This window comes from Scophthalmus maximus, chromosome 17 (genome assembly GCF_022379125.1).
Source record: "Scophthalmus maximus strain ysfricsl-2021 chromosome 17, ASM2237912v1, whole genome shotgun sequence".
NCBI classification, from domain to species: domain Eukaryota; kingdom Metazoa; phylum Chordata; class Actinopteri; order Pleuronectiformes; family Scophthalmidae; genus Scophthalmus; species Scophthalmus maximus.
In genome coordinates this window covers 1,589,404-1,613,436 of record NC_061531.1, presented here as the reverse complement: position 1 = coordinate 1,613,436, position 24,033 = coordinate 1,589,404, and the positions used below count along the sequence as shown (strand labels likewise).

The following is a 24,033-nucleotide window of genomic DNA, read 5'->3' as shown; positions in this document are numbered from 1 at the left end:
ATTGCGGCTCTTTGTGCTCTCCATGGGCTTTTCTGGCAGAAGGGCTTTCTGAAAGAACTCATATATATATATATGTTATATTATATACGTTGTTCAACCCAAGTAGCCTGTGTAGAATTCCACTCTCAGCCCGGCCCACTGGACTTGGGACGGCTCCTTCGAAAGTTTGAACAGTAGTTTGATGACAAGGCGCATTTACCAGCTCCCAACTGCATTTCTCGTTCTTCATCTGTCAATTTGATCCATTTACCAAGGTAGTGTGTCCTTTCTGTAGAAGAAGACGGCCTTCTCAGCAACATGTCACCTGCCATCAGGTGAAATACTCACGTATGCACAGCTTTACACACGGAACAGTTCTTTTCTGTTCTTACCACGAAACCCGTCCTCTCGCCAACCACACGCGCGCCTGGATGTGGCGTTTGTCCGTGTGACGCCGGTTCCGTTTTTGTAACCAACAGAGCCTACACAAGCAAAAGACCACCTCGGATCAAAGTCTGGTCGTTACAGGCACCAGTGGGACAAAGCACACAGATTCTGACCACTTCAACATTGTCAGTAAACTGTCAGTATTTATTTGACTGCTTTCTTAAATTTGTGCTGTACAAGGGTTGTAACAAAACGGTGACAGATGTAGACCAAAGACTGCAGACAGTAGTAGACATTACAGGAATTATTTACCTTAGAAAATGTATCGTAGATTATACCTCAGGCAGGTTCAAGTCTGTCACTTGAAGTTGAGAAACGCGTGACTGTACATGTCACAGTTCATGATATGCAAACTTATAATTGAATCATTCAGGGGCTCTTTCAAAGCGGAAACACTGAAAGTATTACTCACTAGTCAAATTTGAGTCAGGGTTTGAGAGTTTATCAATTCATTACAAACAAGCCCGCAGGATTTGACATTTTACGTCACTTGAGTTTTGAGGTGAATCAACAGAAATTCAGCCCGTTGGCTTCAACTTTTTGCGACAACCAATTTCATTCAGTTATCAAAAACAACATTTCATATGAATACAAATCAATTCTCTTTCTGATTATGTATTTCAGGTGTTGAATTCCGACAAACTAGAACTCGGCTGTAGCCGACTGATAATAACTCCAGAAGTGAAAACAATGTAAGTCTTGGCTACAGGTCTCGTACAGTTCCTTCCTCCAATTCGAGTGGATGGATACAGTCAATGAATGAAGTCCGATACCTCTTGAATTATTTATAATGAAAACATACCAACCCATATCAGCACACTCCTTGTATGTACAGTATTGTGCACCACCATAAAGGTCCAGACGCAGTAGTGAGCTCACCCAAACCCAAAGCTAGTGAGCACAGAGCTCGCGCTGAAGCTGCTGCAGCTGGATAATACTCAGGACCGGTCCAGATTTGTTTGGGTTGGATCGTCTTGCCAGTGAGAAGCTTCCACACAACCTCATCCTCCACATTGTCACATCAGATTTCAGCAGACATTGTAAACACTGGTTCGCCGCGACAGAGACGGCAGGCTGTTTGCCCCCCCTGTTCTTAGTGATGACACGGTGCTAAAGAATCTGACACGGAGGAAAATATACTCTTGGAACATTATGAGGAATTTATGATGGAGTCTAAAAGAGAGCATGTCAAATGTGTGAGATGAAGGTTATTTCACATGTCAGAAAGTCGTTGAAAATGAAATTTAAAAAAACAACAACAACAACAACAAAAACAATGAATGCACTAGCTTATTCAAGTTCCATAAAATAAAACCCTTGAAAAAAAATGTCTCTTTGATAAATAAATCACATGAATTGGACAAAAAAAAATATATTAATGCATACATAAATACATGGATAAATAAATAAATAAATAAATAAATTTATGTACAACGAAGAGATGCGGAGCATCGTCTAAAACGAGCCTTCTCGAAACAGAGAGGCAGACCCAACTGAAAAACATGCACGATCTGCCGTGTTCTGGGTCGGTGCAGCGGCTGCATTTGGCACAAACTAACACAAACGACGACAAGCCTTCAGTCGCTCACCGCCGGGCTCATCCATCCCCTCTGCTGTAGATATCAGATGGTGGGAAAGGACCTTCCTCCTTATTTCCATTGTTAATAAATTCTTTGGTTGTTTTTCCCCTCCGACCCAGAATCAGACAGAACCTTTTGTCTGTGAAGTTTCGCTCAGTTTGTGGATGTGTATGAAATCTGAGGTCTCTCTAAGGAATAATCTAATTTATTACAATATATTCTTCTGAGCTGTTGTCTATTGCAACTTAGGTTCGGTTAATCGTGTTGAGGTTTGCGTCTGATCATCTGTGGCCACGTGGCCACATTTCCCAGATATAAGCGATACTAAACCAAAAGTTCCTCTGACTCTGGGTCCATAGGAAAAACTGTAAAATCCCCAACTGCGAGATTACAAGGGTCCCGGGCTCTCGTTCATTCCACAATATTAATAAACACAGGAACCCCATGGCCTCCACATTTGACCGTTGAGGTAATCTGACCATGGAGGACACAAGGAATGAGCAGATTCAGCAGAATGTGTTTCCGTCAGATTCTAAAAGATGGAAAGGAATAATGATTTTGATTCCAATTCAAACATGTGCACCCCGTTTTGGACAAAACCTCACCAACCCAACTCCCTGGTTATTGATTAGTATATAAGTTGAAGCCCCACATCTGCCTTCTTTTCTATTTATGATTAATATCTATCCATCATGTCAGTAACCTCAGCAGAAAGTGGAACACTCTTGTTAGACTGCCTGCTTCATGATGCACTGCCTCGGCAACACGACTCCCCTTTCAAAAACACAACATTCATAGTTCATGACTGCTTCTCCAGCAGATTTGTAAATTAAATAATAATTTATACAAAAAATGAAGAGAGGAGAGAAACAATAAGCCAATCTAGCGTGCAATTCCAACGCAAAAATATAACAATGTAAACAGTTCTTGTAGGGTTCTTTTTCTTCACTTTTCTCCTTTTTCGATTTCTGATAAGACGTGAACTAAAAATGGAAAAGGTTGGTGGTATCCCAAAAAGCTGCGTGTCAATGACCCACACCACGCAGAGAAAAAGAGATGTCCCATCCCTGTCCTTCACTTTCTGAAATGTTCCTGTTCCTCCAGCTCCCTACACGAAGACAAGTCAACCTGTGATACCGTCTGAGGAAAAGAAAAGCAGCAGTTCATCACACAGAGGGAGGGAAATAGAAATATCAGTACTCATTTGTTCACCATACCATATTCAGTATGTGTGTGAGCCAGTTCCACCATATCAGCTCAAACACTCAAGTCTTATTTCCCTTTTCCCAATATCTTTACTCTGCATATTTATCTGTAAATAATATTCCCTTCAGTATCCATTCAGCTGGAAAAAAATAAATCAGTCTGTACAGGAGCTCTCCTCCACAAACAGAAGCCTTTCGTCGATTCTGAAAAAGAAACTTGTTGTCAGACAAGACGTCACGCCAAGCTCTTCCCTCCGACATCTTCTTCAGTGAAGCTCAAATGCCGTCCCGTCATCCTCCGGGTGTGGCATGTCCAATCCTCTGCCCTCCTGCCTCCCTGTCCGCCGGCGGGTCGGTCCTCTCAGTGGGTGTGGAGGAAGACGTGAGGTCGAGGGGCAGGTGATGAGGGGGGTGGTGTGGTGTTGTCGGATCAGTTCAGTCTCCTGGTTAGCATTGGGGGGAGGGGGGGAGGGTGAGGAAGAGTAAAGAGGAGGAAGGTTGAAGCATGGCGGTTGGTCGGCCAGTCGGTCGGTGGGGGGGGGGGGGGGGTGGGGTCAGCGGTCTTACTCGATGACCATGCAGCGGGGCAGGTGCTGGGAGTAGTATTTGAAGAGCTCCGCGGTGGCTCCGGGGCAGTTGGTCAGCTCCAGCTCCTCCAGGTCCTGCAGCTGGATGAGGCCCGACAGTCCAGTGGTGGTCAGCAGGGGGCAGCCTGGGGGGGGGGGGGACGACAACGCAGGTAACAGTGGTGCTGACCCACATACAGTGCATCCGTTCTATCTTACATTTCTTCAACATAATTCAACTGATTACTTATTAGTCCAACCGTTCATGTTACAACCTTGAATTACAAAATGCTTGGCTTTTTGCTTGAAAGCTGACTTTAATAATGATTTTCAAAATATTTGGACACTATATTTGATTTTTCCTAACCTTAACTCATCGACCTTCAGCTCTTAAGTGTGTAGACTCTCCAAGAGCAAATATGAATTATTTGCATTTTGTATTGGTTAGTTTTTCAGTTCTACAAAATGATGCTGTGGCCTCTATGTGCACAAGTTTATCCCAAGCATATGTCATAATGTCCAAAAAGTTTATTTACCAAATTCCAACATAATCTGATTTTTGGATTATTGTCCGTGCGAAGTCGACTCAGATGATCATGTACGTTTTTCTCTTCATGGATGTCATTTTAGGGCAAATTTTCTGTTCACTGAAACAAATACATGTATTGTATATATACAAATGTGCACATCCTTAGTCTGTGTACTTTCATATTGAGTTCTCCGACTGCTCTACCGATACAATCTGAAAGTAAGAAGCTCAGTACGGTCCACATTAGCATTCGACTAGAGAAACCTGACCTTCTTGTAGAGTACAGTAAACAGTGTCAAGAAAAAAGGTTCTTAAAGTTCATCAGTTGTGGTATTATATTCAGAACGTGTGTTTCAGTGTGATGATTACACAGACAGGCACAGTGAGGTCTGCTTCTGAGGGGAAGGTGGAAGGTAAGGAATCTTACCTGCAAGCGACAGAAGACGAAGACCCCTCATTCCAAACAAGTGCTGCAGTCCGAAATCCTGCACCTGCAATCACACACACACACACACACACACACACACACACACACACACACACACACACACACACACACACACACACACACACACACACACACACACACACACACACACACACACACACACACACACACACACACACAGTTTGTAAAAAGATACACTGTGAACAATGGTGCAATATCTCACAGTTACAATGAAGGTTTGTCAATGTTACATTATTGATGTTAGATAATGCAGACAGACAGACACAGACAGACAGACAGAAAGACAGACAGATAGAGAGAGAGAGACAGACAGACAGACAGACAGATAGAGAGAGACAGACAGACAGATAGAGAGAGACAGACAGACAGATAGAGAGAGACACAGACAGACAGACAGAGAGAGACAGACAGACAGATAGAGAGAGAGACAGACAGACAGACAGACAGACAGACAGATAGAGAGAGACACACAGACAGACAGACAGAGAGAGACAGACAGACAGACAGATAGAGAGAGACAGACAGACAGACAGACAGACAGACAGACAGATATAGTGTTTTGTGTTACCTGACAGCACCAACGCAGATAGAGGCTCCTTAATGACGACATGGTGGACAAGTATCCTAAACCAGTGTCTGTAATCCGCACACACCTAAAAACAGAAGTCATACACAACAATACACATGAGTCGACCACAGTCTTCCCAAGACTGGTGCAATGAGAATACCTGGTGGAAGGACTGAGGCTCCACTGAGCACAGGACAACCTCTCTCTACCTGCCGGTCAGCAGGATGAAGGCAGGACACACTGACCTGTCCAGCACCAGCTCTTCCAGTTTGTGCAGGTCACAGGCGATGTACTCCAGGGCCATGTCCGTGATCCGAGGGCACCAGGATAAGTCCAGGCTGCGCAGCTTGCGCAGGTTCTCTGCGACCAGCTCCACGCCGTCGTCGGTGATCTTGGAGCAGCCGGAGAGGCTGAGGGCCGTCAGGTTGGGGAGGCTGTGCACCATGTTGACCACACCGTGATTGGTGATCTCCCAGCAGGAGTGTAGCCGCAGGGTGTGAGTGGTGTAGCCCTGCAGTGGAGGGTGGTATAAGTTGATTTGATAATGGAAGTGAATGTGTGACAATACTATCTATTATATTTCAAATCCACATCCTTGAAATCCACAGACACAACACAAACAGACCAAGGTGTCCTTTGTGTTGGCGTTGTACCTGTTTGGCTGTGAAGTAGGCCATGGCTGTGTCCGTGACATGGTAAGCCTGCAGGCTCAGCTCTGATAGGTTGGGCAGGAGCTGTGAGATAGCAGCGATGGCGTCATCTGCCACATTGATGCAGTCACTGACGCTGAGCGACGTTAGCCGAGCGTTCAGGCTGGACCACAGGCCCGCCTCCGTGAAGTCGTTGCAGCCGGACAGTTCGAGGTGCATCAGGCCTTGCATTTGCTCCAACATGACCTGCGACAAAAACACCACCCGTCTGATGTTACTACATCTTGAATGAATTCATGTGAGTACTGCAGCGGTCAAGCGTTCCCCCATAATTCACTGGTTCATCTCAAATACGTATTGGGCTTTTAACTGTTACATACAGTGTTGGGGAGCATCTGTTGTCCCTGACAACAACACTGGTATAGTCATTGAATCAAAATGAAAGCAGAACTGAGGAAATGCTGGTAGTCCTATAAATAGACTCACAGTATGACAAACTGTCCATTTTCAGAATCCTTGTCCAAACGTGAGATTCATTACTGTGATCTGACGTTTTCCCTTATAAGATTCACATTTGTATCAGTCTACTTTAGTTTTATTCTGATACAGATAAACAAACATTTTCAGAGGAATCTGCCTTTCTGTTCTCAAGGAACAGCCAATCACATCACCAGCTCTGGCAACTGTTTGTCTACATTGACAACAATGCATGTATTCATATTATTATAATTATAATGATTATTATTGTTGTTGTTGTTGTTGGAGCCATAATATGTTTTTGTTTGTTTTATTTGAAGATCACCTGCAGTATTATATTGTGTACACTAGGTGGAGCATTAGAGGAAAATGCACATAGGTGATCTCCAGGTGATGAGTGGGTGGGTTTCTGAGTGTTCGACCATGGGAGCGAGAAAGGGGTGGTAAACCCGACGTGCTGTATGAAGACTTGACGGAAGTGGTGAAGTTCAAGTACAGACTGTAAATAAATGGGTCACCATGCTCAAAGATTTAAATGTATTGGACGCTGATTTATTGTTTTTCGCCCAGAACACGCGTCTGAACATATCCGTTCACCTCCCTCAGTGGCTCAAATGTACCTGATTTAATTTGAAGTCATTATATGTAATATTCTTATTGTTGTTATTGCCAACCAGTCTGACAGTGCTAAAATGCAATAGTTACTATACACTCTCTCTCTCCTTTATCCCATTTCTCTCCCTCGATCAAACCGTCACGGCAAAAAACGGTCATATTGAAAAGAAGCAGGATGAAATAACATCTTCATACAGTCAGAGCATGGACACAATCAGGCTTTAAAACATTCCATTTTGCTTTTTCCTCCCCTTCATTGAAATGTGATTCTCCCATTCATTGGTAATGCACAAATCAGCACCCAATAACAAGTCCAACATTTCCAGCTTTCTCTATGGCAACCAGCCACTCATCCCAGAATAGCAGGCCTAGCAGGTATAAAGAGCCATCTGAAAAACACTCTTCAGGCCATATGCCTCCTTTGTCCTGGCCGTGGAATATGATTCCACAGACTTTGCTGTGTCAAGCAGCACAGGTTCAGTTGTGCAGCAGCTGAACTGCCACGAACGCTGCTAGGGCATCGTGTTGTGCACTTGAAGGAGGCGGATTACGAGCGTGTTCTGGGGCAATTATCACTGCTGCCATCATTTTAATTTGTTTCGACCAATGAATCAGATCTAGTAAACTATATCTGTTTTGTTTTTATCTGAGAGCCTTAGCTTCACCGAACAATCTACTTGCACTATCTATTACACAACCAAGCATACTGTATCATACTGTACTGCTTAACTGTGCTGGAAATTGGTCAGACAATAGTTCAAATTTGTTGTCCCAGGAAGATATGGCAAACTTGCCAGATCCTCCTTGCAGCTACTGTTCTTGGTGGAAGTACATCAATCAATAGCTGGTTATTATGTTCTTTGCATAATCAGTAACCCTGTGTCTGGCGTCAAATAGGAACTGAGGAAGAAGATACTCCATCAATAGTAATTACACTATTATATGTTTGATCCATCGGCACTCCTTATATTGGGCGTATTGATTGATCCCAGACCTCGGTTAAATCAGATGTGTAGTGGGTTTAAGTTCAACTTCAGGAGTTTAAGTGATTCGTATAAGGACATAGCAACTCATTCTGACTTATCTACAGGAACAGTTTAATGTACAGACACAAACAATGTGATTCAACACCAGTCAACACTAGATTTAACTTTTCCTAAACCTCTACTACCACTACCTAGTTGCCTCAATGGTTGCTGAGGTTGTGTTGTATCAGATTATATCTACAAATGCTCTGATTCCCCAGGCACTCTGACTTACTTTTTGTGCGTAACTCAGAATGATCTCACAGAGCTGGGAAATTTTCTCATACAATTATCCTGACTCACCTCCAATCCGGCATCTGTGATGGTGGACCTCTTGAGGCTGACTGAGCGGACACCCTTCTTGGATAGTGGGTAATTGTCGATGAACTCACAAATGTCCAGGTCTGACACGCCCACCAGGCAGAAGGACTGGAAGCCACGCAGGGCGAAAGCCTGTAGGCTGACAAACTCCTTCTCTCCATTGGGCAGCAGGGTGTACAACTCCTTGGCATGCAAGATCGGTGTCACGCCCTCCCAGAACTTGGGCTGATATAGAACCTTGCGCCATGTCTTGCATACCTGCGCCAACACACATTTTTCACATGTGGTGAAGTACCAGAGCAGTCGGTTGAGCAGCTTCTCATCCAGGACAAGTTGGCGCTCTAGCAGCATGGGTTTGGGTAGAGTGAGAGGGGGAAGATGGCGAAGGGCCGACTTCAAGCCTACCAGAGGCTTTCCAGGCTCTAGGTCAGAGCCCAAGAGAGAGGCCGCAGAGTGGGGCATGCCATCCAGGTGGTGGTGGTAGGGAAGGGAGGATGGTGGAGGAGGCAGGATGGAGGGTACCGAGGAGGACTGGCACAGGCGGTTCTTGGCAGCAGGTGTCCCTTTGGTGATACTTGCACTACCCAGACCGTTGGGCTGGCTGGGGGGCAACTTCACCATTCCGTTGCGAGTCACACAGGCAGACTTCAGCTCGCTGGGGGTGGACATGTTCAACATTGGGAACCTTGAGAAAAAGAAAAGAGTGTGCCATTAAACACTGGAAACTTGTAAAGACTAACTATTTAAGGACTAGGGTTAGGACTAGGGTGTGCAAAGACTTCAAAGCCTCCAACTGTTCATGGGTGGCCGTGGCTCCAGAGGTAGAGTCGTTCGTCCTCCAACACAAAGGTTGGCTTCCGCCAGTCCGCATGCCGATGTGTCCTTGGGCAAGACACTTAACCCTTAATTGCTCTTCCGGCTGTGTATGAATGTGATAGAAAAAAAAGCTAGGTGAATAGCAGCAACGGAAATGGTAAATGGAATGTATTTATATAGTGCTTTTCTAGTCATATAGACCACTCAAAGCGTTTTTACCATTCACACACATTCCTTCACAGTCATTCAAGATTAAGGTTAAGTGTCTTGCCCAAGGATGGGCATGTGGACTGGGGGAAGCTGGGATCGAACCGCCAACCTTCGGGTTGGTTGACAGACGACTCTACCGCCCCATAGCCAAATGGGTGAATGGGACTTTCCTGTAAAGCCCTTTGAGTGGTCTATATGACCAGAAATGCGCTATATAAAATGTAGTCCTTACCATTAAAGTGCTATATGTATGGAGTGGGTGATCAAGGCATAAGATCTCTTTCCCTATATTTCTTCTAATGCCAGTACATAAGCATGTTGAACAAAATCTGTACACAATTTAAAAAGAAAATAAAAGGATTTAGTTTTTTTGTGTCGTGACTATGCTTGTGTTTTGTAGATGAGGGTTTTCTCCAGGAAATTGATCAGCAGAGTTTGTTACTATCCATAGAGTGGTGCAGTGCAATTGATGGAATTTGTGTAATGTTAAATTCAGGCTATCTTAATAAAGCTACTCATGTTAAAAATAAGTGTAAAAAAAGGATATGGAGTAAATATTATTTTGTCAAACCAACATCAAAGGTTAAGAATGAACTTTCATGCTCATGATTGTCAATTGATTTTCCATATCAAATTGCACATATGTTTTATCTTTAGCCCCCATTGTTTCTAATAATCTACTTTGCCTGACCATTTACGAAAGACAATTCTCAACCAAATCTACATGGTATGTAACTGACAATCTGGCAGCACGCTGCTCCTCTGTTGTGGTTTGTGTTCACAGAGCTGGATGTTCCAAGAGAAAACACATCGTGGTTCAAACGAATGCTGTGGCCCGTGGCCTCATCTCCACTGTATTCTGTGATCTCACTGTATCAGCAGCAGGACGACAGGCTCAAACTGCTCCGTTATGTAACATGCTGACTTAGGTGTTTCACACACACCACAGCATCTCTTTGTCCCACCCTACATGTACATACTGTTATCAGGAAGGAACCCCTTTCAACATGACAGCATTTACGTTTCATCACTTGTATGTATTAGTCGTCGGCTCCTGAACAGATGGAGACCGGCTCTGCCTTCGCTGTAACTTCATCCGTTACATAACACAACAATGCTGTCAACTACACAGGCTGCAGCGTGCACTCGGAAACATTTTAAAGAGGTGGTTGTTTCATAGCAGACTCACATCAAATATCTAATAGATATGCACACTCAGAGGTCACTGGCCTGGCTTATATAAAATGATGCACATTCATCTTAATGGAATGAATGGAAAATCTGCGTTTACCATTCCTCCCACTGTCCAAGGGTTGTGGTGTTTCTGTGAGGCAGGGAGGCAGAAACACTGAAGCATCCGCAGGTTCTGCCGCCTGTGATCCAGCAGAAGAACAACAGCCCTGCTCATCAGTCTGCCACCTGACCACCACTGTGATGGTTAGTGTCCCTGTTACAACATACTATACTCCACTGTAATGATACTGCGTCCTGCTGTGCTTATACGCAATTCTACTGTCAGTATGCTGTGTTGTACTGTCATCATTCTGTACTTTTGCAATTATACTGTGTCCTGCTGTGATTATACTGTGTTCTGCTGTGATTATACTGTGTCCTACTGTATTTTTACTGTGTCCTGCTGTTAATATACTTTGTCCTGCTGTAATTATACTGTGTTCTGCTGTGATTATACTGTGTCCTACTGTATTTTTACTGTGTCCTGCTGTGATTATACTGTCTCCTGCTGTAAATATACTTTGTCCTGCTGTAATTATACTGTGTTCTGCTGTGATTATACTGTGTCCTACTGTATTTTTACTGTGTCCTGCTGTGATTATACTGTGTCCTGCTGAAAATATACTTTGTCCTGCTGTAATTATACTGTGTTCTGCTGTGATTATACTGTGTCCTACTGTATTTTTACTGTGTCCTGCTGTAAATATACTTTGTCCTGCTGTAATTATACTGTGTTCTGCTGTGATTATACTGTGTCCTACTGTATTTTTACTGTGTCCTGCTGTGATTATACTGTGTCCTGCTGTAAATATACTTTGTCCTGCTGTAATTATACTGTGTTCTGCTGTGATTATACTGTGTCCTGCAGTAAATATACTTTGTCCTGCTGTAATTATACTGTGTTCTGCTGTAATTATACTCTGTCCTGCTGTGATTATACTATGTCCTGCTGCAAATATACTTTGTCCTGCTGTAATTATACTGTGTCCTGCTGTGATTATATTGTGTCCTACTGTATTTTTACTGTGTCCTGCTGTAAATATAGTACATCCTGTTGTATTTATACTGTTTCCTGCTGTAATTATACTGTGTCCTGCTGTAATTATAATGTGTCTTGTTGTAATTATACTGCGTTTTACTGTAATTACTCTGTGTTCTGCCTGTACGTATACTGTATTCTGCTGTAATTATACAACATTATGCTGTGATTATATTGTATTACTGTACTGTATTACTATTTTTCTACTGATACAGTTTTCAGTAGAAAAAGTATGAAAATCTACTGGTAAAGTACTAAAGTACTAAAGCTTGAGTGATGTAACCCATCACAGTGAACATCAAATCTGCTCTAACTTATACTAAAGTTGTCTAAGAATCAAATAACTTACATACAACCCCTTTAAATTGGACAACCACGTTCACACTCATTTTATTTTATTTTATTCATTCATGTATCATACTGTATATCCCTAATACGATTATGTGTTTTAAAGCTGCATTTTGAGAGCTGACAGTCCCGTCCTGTGTTTAAAGACTGGTCTCCTGCTGGACCCCATCACTGGGCTGAGAGAGGAATACTATCAATGTGGTAATTACAGAGAGCCTGGGGCTGAAGATGACCACAGCAACACGCTCCCTCCAACACAGCTTACTACAAATAGCAATGTGAGGTTTCACTCCAAAGGACTTGTTAAGAGGCAAGGGCAACAGAGCAGCATGACTCAGTCTCCCAGTTCCATTTTCCCATCAATCTTAATTCCGTCATGATTTACACAACTGCTGCTAAGGCTCATCTGCAGGACCAGTCGATTCCTCAACTCACATTGTCTCTGAAGTGCAAGTATTTCAACAACTATTAGCTTATAGATATAGTTTGTCCATTTTTTTAAAGCACCATCTCTCTCTCTATCTCATATGAATGTCACAATAAAACACAATTTCAAAATTAGCTTTAGGTGGCGTGGGTCAATTGGGCCCCTGATTACAGTGTTCATGATGTACATATGAATTTAGTTGACCATTATGCATTAAGTTTTGGACAGGTAACATACAATGATGCAACCTTTGTGCCGCCCTTGACATTTGTTTCCTATCGCAAGCACTTATAACTTTCATTCGTGCATCAGACACAATCAACCAATCAAATTCTATTTTGTCCTGCACCTATTCACAATTTGCCTCGTAGGACTTGGACAACGGTAAATAGACTGTATTTACATTGCCCTTTTCATGTCTTATCGACCACCCAATCACTTTATAGAACAGATTCACACACATACATCAACACAGCGCTTTTCTAACACACATCATTCATACACCGCCGTGACAGGCGACAAGGAGCAATTTCAGCATGTAGACTGGAGAAGCCAGGGACCGAACCAACGACCCTCAGGTTAATGGACGACCCACCCCATCTCCTGAGCCACAGCCCATCAGTGACAATGACGGTAGGAAGCAAGCTGCTGACCTGACCATCTCGGCCAATTTCTGTGTTTGGCCCAAGGAAGTTGGGAAACTTGCTGAAAATCTGAGCCACAGCTGTATGAACGGATCACATTCCAATAAAAGTGTATTGACAAATGAAACAGAAGTTTTCTGACGACTCTGCAGTGGTTGGTGGTGGTTTTGGGGAGTGGGCTGGAAGAAATCGCCTGCTACTCAACATGGCCAAGACCAGAGAGTTGGCGACCGACATCAGGAGCAAGGTGACGGCTTCGCAGGCTAGCAGCCCCTATGCGTTCTGGGGGAGGATGATGAAACGTTGGAATACAGATACCTGAGAGTTAACATCAGTGTTCCAAAGGGAAAAATACAAGTGCTGGTACTCCCTTAATTCAGGTGGCGTGTAAACCAGCTAGTATTAGCAAATTATTAAGTATTACATTATGAATTTCTACAAAGAATAAAAGATACCATGAGATATTAGGGATGTCCACAACATACATTTATTGTAAATTGTCTAAAGACGACTGGACCTTGGTTGCACATTTGTCTGACTTTTTTATTTAGATGATTATGTTCGATGTTCAAACTCAGAGAAATCTGTAATTTTGTTCAAGTTAACAGTCTATAAATTCTCCCAGAGGATTGTGAGAGACTGTGGGGGACACCAGACCCTGTAGGTCGTCCGGGGTCATGCTCCCGGGGAAGAACATTTTGTACATTTCAAAGAAAAATCCATCAATCTGGTGCACTTTGACATAAATTTAGGAGGCTAGATATATAAAACTTTATACTGTACTAGTAAACAATTGTGTGCTTGTATGAATGTGTGTGATGATCGATGAATGATGATCACCAACATTAATATCCTTACAAAGTATATATTTTATGGACACCCACGTAAAAAAGGAAAAGTATCTTTCTTTTGCAAATGTCATTCTTTGCATAATTCTGTCTGTATTATGATTTTCATTTAATTTCTACGATCATGTTTTGTGTTCTTTAAAGAAATGAAGTTCATTTTCATACTCCATGTATTACTACGCCAACTTGCAGAGCGCTATATCACTCCGCAGTTCTTCTTCTGTACACTCTGGTTCATAAAGGTATCCTCTTACGTCCACAGTGAATGGCATGTCTTCGACGCTTTCATAATCACAAATTTTTGTTTCCTTATGTCTCTTGAATAAGCGGCGGTAGCTCTGTGGCGAACAGCTGATAACAGCAGTAATACATGGCTGAGGTACTCTTGAAAAAAAGTGTCAAAATAAAGGGCTGTCTGGGGGCAAACTGAAGCAGTGAAAAAAAATACATTATTGAGTGTACAATTGAAAGGATTTTTTCTTTTAGGTTAGCATTTAAAAATGTGGCGAAAAAGACTTTTTTCGGTGGTCCCCTCTGCAACAGTAGGACTCTGACTTTCACTACTTCCACTTCTCTGATCACAATCTCCATAAGGTAACATTTTAACTATGCATAGGTAACTCATACAACCCCACTTCAAAATCACTGAACTATTCCTTTAAGGGTCCAAGAAAATGCAGTGTTGAGTTTGGACATGCATTACGCTCAGTAATTTGGAATAAACAGCTGATCAGCGCTGTGGAGCATGCTGTCAATCACGACAACTGCGCTTTCATGCAACGGCCACAACAGATACATGAATCTGATGGGGGCACTGAGTCGAGCTTCACTGAACTTTGGACAAACAGGTGAACAACTCTTTGTGCAGGAGCGGACCTTCCTCCTCCTTCTCCTCTTCACTCTGTTATTCACACGTACAATGTGAGGGAGCAGTGCGGGGCTGAGTGACAGAGAGAGCTGGTTTGCCAAACCAACAGTGCAAAATACACATTAGAGATCGTTCATGTTGTTGTGAGAAGTTACTTAATGCCATAGTGAATGGACCAGAGAATCTAACATAAAGAGTCTAATTGCACACTTGTCACCAGAACCCATACTTCGGTACCCAGAACCCATACTTCGGTACCGGGACGGTACTCGTATTTCTGCAGTAGCGTAGGTACCGAGGCTGCAATCCTTCTGGAACTGATGGGGGCACTATATACAGTACGTCCACAAGTGTTCTAGTCTGTCCTCAAATGGTTAAGAAGAAGAAGAACGCCTACAAGCACAGACTTCAGTCCCGGCCCGACTCGTTGACAAGAAGGGTGGTAAGAGTTGTATATGGAAGAACCCTGCGTTCGAGGCTACTGACCACGGCGTTATAATGCCATTGTGCATTTCAAACCAAGAGAGGAAGCACCTGAAAGACAGATCTGTTCAAACAATTCAAGGAGAGTTTCAATTCATTTCAACATCAAATACAAACAGTTAAACTTCTATATTTCTTAGGGTTAGGGTCGGCGCTACAAGTTACCATGTTGTTTGAGGCAGCTGGCAGTGTTGCTGTGAAACCAACTAACTTTATGCTCCATACAATGTTTGCAATAGCCAGTTATTTGCTAACAACGCTTACACAAAGTGACGTTTCAGCCGTGTCCCGTCAACTAAATGTAGCTGATGTTCAGAGTGTATAAGATGTGTGTGTGTGTGTGTGTGTGTGTGCACGCATGCCTTAATACCTGTAGCCTCTACTGTTTTCTCAGTAATTGTCAGACAGTATGTTTCATAACTGAAACCTCTCTCTCTTTTTTGAACCAGTATCCGCCAGAGGAGGATGTCCACCAGGCGAGCAAACATTAACACAGCCATGCTATGATTTCCGATTCTGAGTGCGGTAATTTGAAATAGTTGAAGGCTACTGTATGTGCCACTGTTGTTCTTCTTTGCCATGTAAAGATGGTATGGCAATAGTAAAGTATAAAATCAGTATGATGTTTTGTGTGACTGATACCTGATGCTGTGAGACCTGAATTTTCCAGTTTGGGATCAATCAAGATCATCCATCCATCCATCTATCTATCAATCTAAATCTATGTACGAATGTCAACAACAAAGCCTGGTGTTCACACCAGTGTTCACTCAAAAAAGTAGGCTGTTGTCCTAGTAACATATCACTGGGTCCTCCCGTTCTTGCAAATCGAACTACTGAGTTCATCTTACAGGTTCCAGCTCCCATGAAGGTTAAATTTGAACTATACAAACTCTGTACTGAGGAACACCTTCAAACAAACTGTCTAACAGATCCATGGTGGGAGATGGGAGAGGAGTGAGGAGACTCTCGGTCTCTATCTGTGTTGTACACTGGAACAGTCGAGACTCAGCATACAGCGAGGAGCAACACGGCCTCAAACAGTTGAATCAATCTGAATGATGCTCACACCGTCTACATCACTGGGCCTATCTGTGTCAGCCATAACCTAAAATTACATTAGTAAGGATTAAGCATTATAGAATATGAACAGTCACCAGAGCAAAGCTGCAACCCCTCAACTCCGGAAGCCATGCCTGCTGTTTCTTCCTGCAGCTGCTCCTGCTGCGTCTCTGTTCGCCCGTCCTGCTCACACTGGCGAGAAGGAGCGGCCATTGGGACAAGTTAGCAGTAAAGGTAGAGTTACCAACAGCAAAGTCATGCTCACTGCAGCTAACGTCTCCAGTTTAGCATCCACTACCACCTCACCTCACTTCCGCTGCCCGACTCAACCCCACCTTCTGCAACTTCAACAATGAAGTACCAGAAAACCTCAGTGAATCAGATCTTATCATAAGTACTGAACTCATTTATGAAGTGGGACCACCACAGTGCAGCAGCATCGTTCTGGATATCAGGGGGGGGGAAGTGTTCCAGCTGTGATTCCTCAGGAGACCAGTTTGAGGACACGTTGGGCCTTCATGACTCAGCGAGGCAAACTTTTGCTCGCGATGGACGACAAACTGTAGCCACGTACTACTGTTGACATTCGTCTCTGGGTTCCGGCACAACGAAGAAGTTGTGAACAAGTTCATCGAAGACCACGCTGGACAACACTCGTTTTCAATGGCAAGAAAACCCCAAATCTGAATGTCTCTCGTTTTTGCCGGGCTCTCTTTTGGTTCCGTGACGTGACGGTGTTGTGCAGTCCTTGGTTTTTGGGGTGGCCCTTCACTGTCCTGACAGTGGGCTACGTGTGCTAAGCTGACCCACAAGTGTATTGCCCAGTAACAGTGGTCGGCCTAACAGCCACTTTTCCAACAGCTCACTAATACTGTATCGACCGGACTAGGTTGCCATCTTGGATTGACCTCCGTCATGAGCTTTTGAGGAGTCCGATGATGTCATAGTGATGTCATCGGGGTTATGATGTTTGCCCCCCCCCCCACACACACACACACTAAGATGAGGCTGGTGAACTAAGGGGCTCGGTCAAAGAGGCATGGGGAGATCAGGGGTTTGGAGCAGCACCAGCACAGCGAAAAGACCCCGGAGAAGAAATGGCTCCATGAGAGAAGTCACGTGGCCCGCGAGAGGGCTCGCGTCACTGACAGACGCTGGCGTCATTGTGCCTGTTAATAATACGCAGCTCGATGCGGCCGATCGGCTCCGAGCACCGAGGGCCCCCGGCTGTGCCCCCCCCCCCCCCCCCCCCCCGGCGCCCTTCGCCCGCATCGGCCCGGCGCCCTCGGCGGTCCGAGCGGCCGTGGATGCTGCTGCCGTAACCATCAGCCCGTCATCCATCACAAGCACACACACACACACACACACACATACACACACACCCACTGCACCCACGGACGCATCCTCCTCGTCAGGCCTGTTTTTTTTTTTTTTTTGCAGCAGCAGCAGCATCCCTTACCTCTCAGATGAAAAATCCACTCGGGCGTTAATCCATGATCGGCGCGCTGTTATGGCTGCTGCCTCCCGATCGCGTTGGTTTCCCTCAGTGTCGCGGCGCAGGAGAGGGTGAAATAAAGAACGAGGAGGCGGCCGCCCTGCCCGTCACGTCCTGCCAGGAGGCGAGAGATGCGCCCGCCGAGCGCGCGCATTCACGAGGAGCGGCCGGGTCCACGATCCGGACGAGGCGGTCGGAGGCGGGGGGACGCGATGAGCCGCAGACGCGAGAAACGTCCGAGCGCAGCAGATTTCGTCGTCCGTTGTGGTTTCTGTCAGTCGCCCCGTCCTCCTCCACAGCAGAGTGGCCCTCTCTGTCTCGTCATTTCTCCTCCGCGCGCGCGCACACACGCACACACGCAGAGCGCAGAGCGCAGCGGCTCCTTCGCATTTAAAGAGATATGATAGGGCGGCCGGAGCAGCGCCGAGCCCATGGCCGAGCCCCGGCTTCTTCTTACGTAACCCGAGCAGCCCGCACGGTCCTGCAGGTGACTGCCTTACCTGCGGCGCGCGTGGGTTCATAACTAGCCAGTGGCATACAGTCATCCAACTGGAATGGGAGTGAGTTTAGGACGGTAGTGAGTTTAGGACGGTGTGGTCTGCCTCAAGCACAAACACAGACTTGATGCAAAAGATGACAAAAGTATGGATTTGACTGGATGCTGTGGGGGGCTCATTGCCCCTAATATAGGCCCCGAATACAGGCCCCAAGCAATCAATGCCATGGCTGAGTATTACCACCTTGAAAATGCAGTGTCCTAGCCTGGCGTAGTCAGACCAATATTCAAATGTGTTGTAGTCTGGGACCTCTCGGTTCATTTTACGATTTTTCCAAGAGGCGTTGCCAAAAAAAAATGGCTCCGGACGCGGTTGGACGGAAACTGCAACCGGTGAGAGCAACGAATCACGTGACATCCGTTGAGCGCGACGTGAACACGTCAACAGACGAGAGCAGAGAGGAGGCGACGTGATGTGCGCGATGACGATTCCACAATGTCCGTGAACCAGCGTTGCTGTTTTTTTACGGGAGAAATGTGAAGTCAAATGCTCGGTCATCGGCGGCAGCCATCTTGGTTGTGTACAAACGTCGCCTCCGTCCTGGTGTAAACCCCGCCCACTATCAGACGATCAGTTGTGATTGGACCGGCAAGATTGGGGCCGGAGGGAAATCAATTCCCCATGGAGGAGATCCAGACCGTAGTCCGGCAGAGCAAATTTAAATGAGCTCCGAGAATCCGTCTGGGTCCCTGGCTAGCAGTGTACCAAATGTCAGTATCCAATAAGGCATCCGGACAGCTAGATTGTCATTCATCACCTTCCTTAGGAACCGATCTCATCATCTTTGAGTGAGGGTTTCTATTTCAGTTGGCCACCACATACCTCTGGTACCCATTGTTTCACCAAATCAGGTACAGCTTATAGGCGGTATTTTGTTACCTAAGTTATCTAGGCTAGCTAAGTCAGGTTAGGCTTGCTAAGTCAGGTTTATCTAGCGTTATATGATTAATACAATTGTCATCCTTTTTTTTTGCTCTCCTGTACACAGGGTGACTCATCTACTGAGACTGCAAAGTGTGCAGAGCTTTTGCTTTGGTCCAATAAGCTGGTTCTAATACTGCAGCAAATACAGTATATATAATAATTAAGTCGAACGACTTAATTATTAAGTTCGACATAATTAAGTTAATTAAGTCGAACGAGGCAGCATCATTGGTATAAAGATATATCAATGATGCTGCCTCGTTCGACTTAATTAACTTAATTAATTAACTGTTTTTTATGCTTTGTTTTGAACTTTTTTTCACCTTTTAAATGTCCTCAAGCTGTCTTGGTCAGGTTTTCCTCAAACAAAGAGATTTTAATCTTAAAGGGTCCAGTAAGCGATTTTGGAGAAAGGTCGCCTTTCTCTTTGTTGTTGTGATTTTTACTGCTCTGGCCGGGCCGACGCACTTACCAAAACCACAGAGTTGTAGCATCGCCCGCTACCACGTCTCAGCCTTGGCTGAGCCGAAAACCCAGATTTTGTTTCGGCGCACTCAAAAACAACAAATAACGGACGGTGAGGAAATATTCGCTGATTTCTACAAAACGTGTATTGCTTTAGAATCGCCCACTGCTGCTTTAATGATTTTCATGATTAAATAAAGGTAAAATAAGGAGAAAAGTCTGTTTGTTTGGATTTCAGTCAAATGCACAGATTGCTCCTGATGAACCACTAAGACATGTCTAGGAGAATAAAAATGAGTCGACCAGGTTCCCAAATCAGTAAACATCATGAGGAAGAAACCTGGACATGGAACACTGATCAGTGGTGATATGTTTCAAGCACTGATTACGAGTCTGCCCTTCGTTTTGATCTTCGTTTTGTGTTCATGTTCCAATGGGATTTTCCTTTTCTTTCAGAATATTCTCTGAACTTTGGCCTGTTTGTGTTTTCACATGACAGGCTCGACCTGAGCAGCTGTGATGTGAGGTCACGTATATGTGGCCTCCTTTTAAGGGGAATTACTGCTATAAACCTTGTTCCTGGGGTTTTCCTGTTATGGGCATTACATCAATAAGGAAGTGACGCCATGCCTCTCCTCCTCTTTTTCTGTGTGTGTGTGTGTGTGTCTCTCTCTCTCCCTGGGTCCAACAGACTGAGCACTAGAGAGCTTTCTATTTATAGAATCTTACCCGCCTGTTCAGCCTTCCACCTCGGGACAAAGAGATACACCCACATAAACACAAAAAGCACCCATGGAGAGCACGCATGCAAGTACAACACACTGGGGGTTGCATATTGTACAAACCATGTAGTCTCTCTCTCTCTCATGCACACACACACAAACACCCATGCACAAACACCCATGAATCGATGCATCTTACATAGCAATTACAGAAACAGGAATGCAAAATATGGATATTTAATACAGGCATAAAAATATCAAGTGCAAAGCAAATCCTAATAAAATCCTAGTAACACATACTAGAGCATTAATAATGCAGGAGAAAGGAACACTGGCTAGAGGGGGAGGGGACTTCCACTCCTTTGCCGCTTCCATAATGTAGCATGACAATTACCTCATATTCCTTGCGTGAGTGCATGCCTGCGTGCGTGCATGAATAATAATACATGCATAATAAGAACCAGTCGTTCATTTAGCCTGTCACACTGCAACAGATGTACCACATAGAAACACTAAAAACTACCACCTTGTTGTTGCCACAACTATCTGCAGTCCTATCTTCTATTAAACTGAGCTCTACGAAGTAAGGTTGTGTTTTGTATGCTGTAGCCCTGTGGAGTTTCCACACAGGCCTCTAGTGTCATGGCAGTGTGGTGTTTACAAACCGAGCTGTGACGAGACTGGTGGAGAAGGAGATTCTCAAAGAAAAGAACTTCTGTAACAAAAATTAACTGAGATCTGTCCACATCCGGGTGATCCAGATGAACAGTGTGGATGGGAACACTGCCAACAATACCTAGTTTACAGTTAAAAGCCATGAATGGTTGTACGAAAACTTAATTCCCTGTAGGGAACTATCAACAGGTCTCGTTACGTTACCAATTTTATCTAAGGTTATCGAGTGGGCAGTTTTTGGAGGTCTCACAGAACACCCTCCTTTATCTTAGTCAGTTAGGCTTTAAGAGTGGCCACTCCACTGTTCTATCAACTGGTGCCAGGAGGGAAAGTGGAGCTGCAGCTCAGACTTATGACCAGTCTTATCTTGCTGTACCAATCAGCAGCCCTCGATACAGTGAACCACCGCATCCTGCTATCTCTTCTGTTATAGTAGTTATAATATTAATAATACCATATCATATATATATATATATATATATATATATATATATATATATATATATATATAGCGCTTTTCAAAATGCACAAAGATGCTTTACAATCCAAAAAACAAAACAAAAACAAAGGTTTAAGTTTAAAGGTAAAACGCAGGATTAAGAGGTGAGTTTTGAGGGCTGTCTTGTAGGACGATATGGGCATCTCCTGCAAAGCACTTTGTTGGTTTAAAGCCTATGTCAGTGGACGTTTATTCAATGTGTCATAGCCTTACCCCAAACCCTCCCCACAGTGGTGCCCCATGGGCAGTGCTGGTTTTGACCCCCCCCCCCCCCCCAAACGTGGTTGAGTGTTTCAAATCTCTCTTCCATGGATGCCACAGCAGAGTTGACCACAATGTTTAAGTAGTAGACTTCAAGGTTTCTCAGTGCATCAGTCACTAGTTCATAAGGAGCCTCATAGCTAAAATGCCTCTTGCAGTTTCTTAGTCTCTTCTCTTTCTGAACAGCCTTCACATTCATTTCTTCACATATGCTTTTAGCTGTTGTCAAGGCCTCACAGAATCCAGTTTCCCGGTATGTAGTGAGGGAAACCTTTGGATTTGAGATCAAATTCACAGCTATCTCCAGCTGCATTGAGGCGGATTGAAGGAGCTTGTTCACTGTGTTGGTCATAGTCAATATCTCACACCATACAAGAAGCAGTAGGACCCAATTTCCTCTGCCAGTGCTTGTGCCTCCACTTTGGCCACAGGATCGTTAATTGTCTGTCTGGCTTCTAGCAATGCCTCCCGAACTTTAGAAGCCAGATACGGGATTACATGAACACTTTGGAGCCTACTCTCCCAATGTGTGTCACTCCATGACTTCAAAGTTATGTTCACATGTTTCTTCAAAACAAATCTTTGTGTGCCCGCTGAAAAGAAGGTGAAGAGTTTTTGCACATGCTCAAAAAACCCACTGCACCTTTTGAAGATTTGGCAGCATCTGCAATGACAACGTTTAGAGTATGTGCTTCATGTGGGACGAACTCGGCCCTGGGGTTTATTTTTAACAGTCTGGTTAGTACTTTGTGTTTGCCCTTCATGTTGGCCCCATTATCATATGATTGCCCAATGTAATCCTCAAATCTGCAGGTCAAAGATGACATTAGACAGATTCAAGCATGTTGTCTCCTCAACATTCACAAAGTCAAAGAAGTGCTCCTTGATCTTTGGCTTTCCCTTTGAAGCTACACTTCTCAAAATTATGGACATTTGCTCCTGGTGACTAATGTCAGGTATACAGTCCAAAATAATGAAGAAGTATTTTGATTCTCTTATTTGATTCACTTTTGCTTCCAGAACCTTGTCACTCACCTGTATGAGCTCATTCTGTATGCCCATACCAAGGTAATGCGCTTGTGTCTCTCCATCTTTAATTGAGGGAGATGATTGTCCATAACCGGGTCAAATTTTGCCATGATTCAACCTCTTTTAAGAAGTTTCCATTATCTGGTTAAGAGAGTTTGTCTGATGAACCCCAGAAAGTCAAGTTTCTTTCAGCCAGAGACTGGGCAAAACTTATGAGACATGTAAGGGCATCTCGCCATCTCTTTCTTTCAGCCTCAAAATGGTCATCTGTATCTGGTCAAGAGTCTGTCCCTGACTTAGGCACGGATCAAGTTCTCTCCACTTAATGATGTTGTTTGTGTGTTCAAGACTACCCTCATGGTGTTTCAGAACAGCATTGATATTTGACCAGTCATTCACGCCTGCCTTTATTATTTTGTAGTCTTTTGTCGAAAAAGGGCTTACAGCAAAACAATACACAGCATTGTTTTTGATGAATATGAAAGCCAGTCTTTTCCCCATTTGACAGCTGTCTCTGCAATAAGCCTGAATATCAACCTCTTCTAGACTTGTCTTTGAGTGGCCCTCTTCGCACTAACTCAGTCCTCATAAAGTCTGTTAAGACTGGGGGCCAATCTGCTGGGTCATTTGGTGGAGCAGAAACTGCTCTATTTGGGTCTGAGCTGTTTGCTCTCTGATGATGGCTGCTCAGTTCTGGTTGTGCTACTTGCTGAGGCTGCCTGTTCTTCACCTGGGTCTTTTTTGAAGATGTCTGTACTGGGGGGGTCTCTGCTAGTACTGGCTGACTGGCTGGAATCTGTGCTTGGAATGGTTGATGATTCAGTATCTCCTCAACAAACAAATCTAAGCATAGCACCTGTAAATTATACATAACCATATTTATAAGATATAATCAATGTGACATTATTGTTTTTGCTGACATCAGACTTGGACAGGAGAAAACACACATTAACTTGACCTGCGTTTTTTTTCCACTTCTCATGCCCAGAAGAATAAT

General features: G+C 44.2%; 1 protein-coding gene across 1 annotated transcript; it reads right to left on the bottom strand.

Annotated features, from left to right (window-relative positions):
• Positions 1–549: 549 nt before the first annotated feature.
• fbxl16 (F-box and leucine-rich repeat protein 16) lies at positions 550–18,346 on the bottom strand. Its single transcript, XM_035616367.2, has 7 exons — positions 17,869–18,346; positions 8,414–9,116; positions 5,997–6,239; positions 5,589–5,854; positions 5,344–5,428; positions 4,734–4,797; positions 550–3,923 (listed from the first exon to the last, which is right to left on the bottom strand). The coding sequence occupies exons 2-7, from the start codon at positions 9,107–9,109 to the stop codon at positions 3,775–3,777; spliced, it is 1,503 nt and encodes a 500-aa protein (XP_035472260.1). The 5' UTR covers positions 9,110–9,116; positions 17,869–18,346; the 3' UTR covers positions 550–3,774.
• Between the last annotated feature and the right edge of the window lie 5,687 nt (positions 18,347–24,033).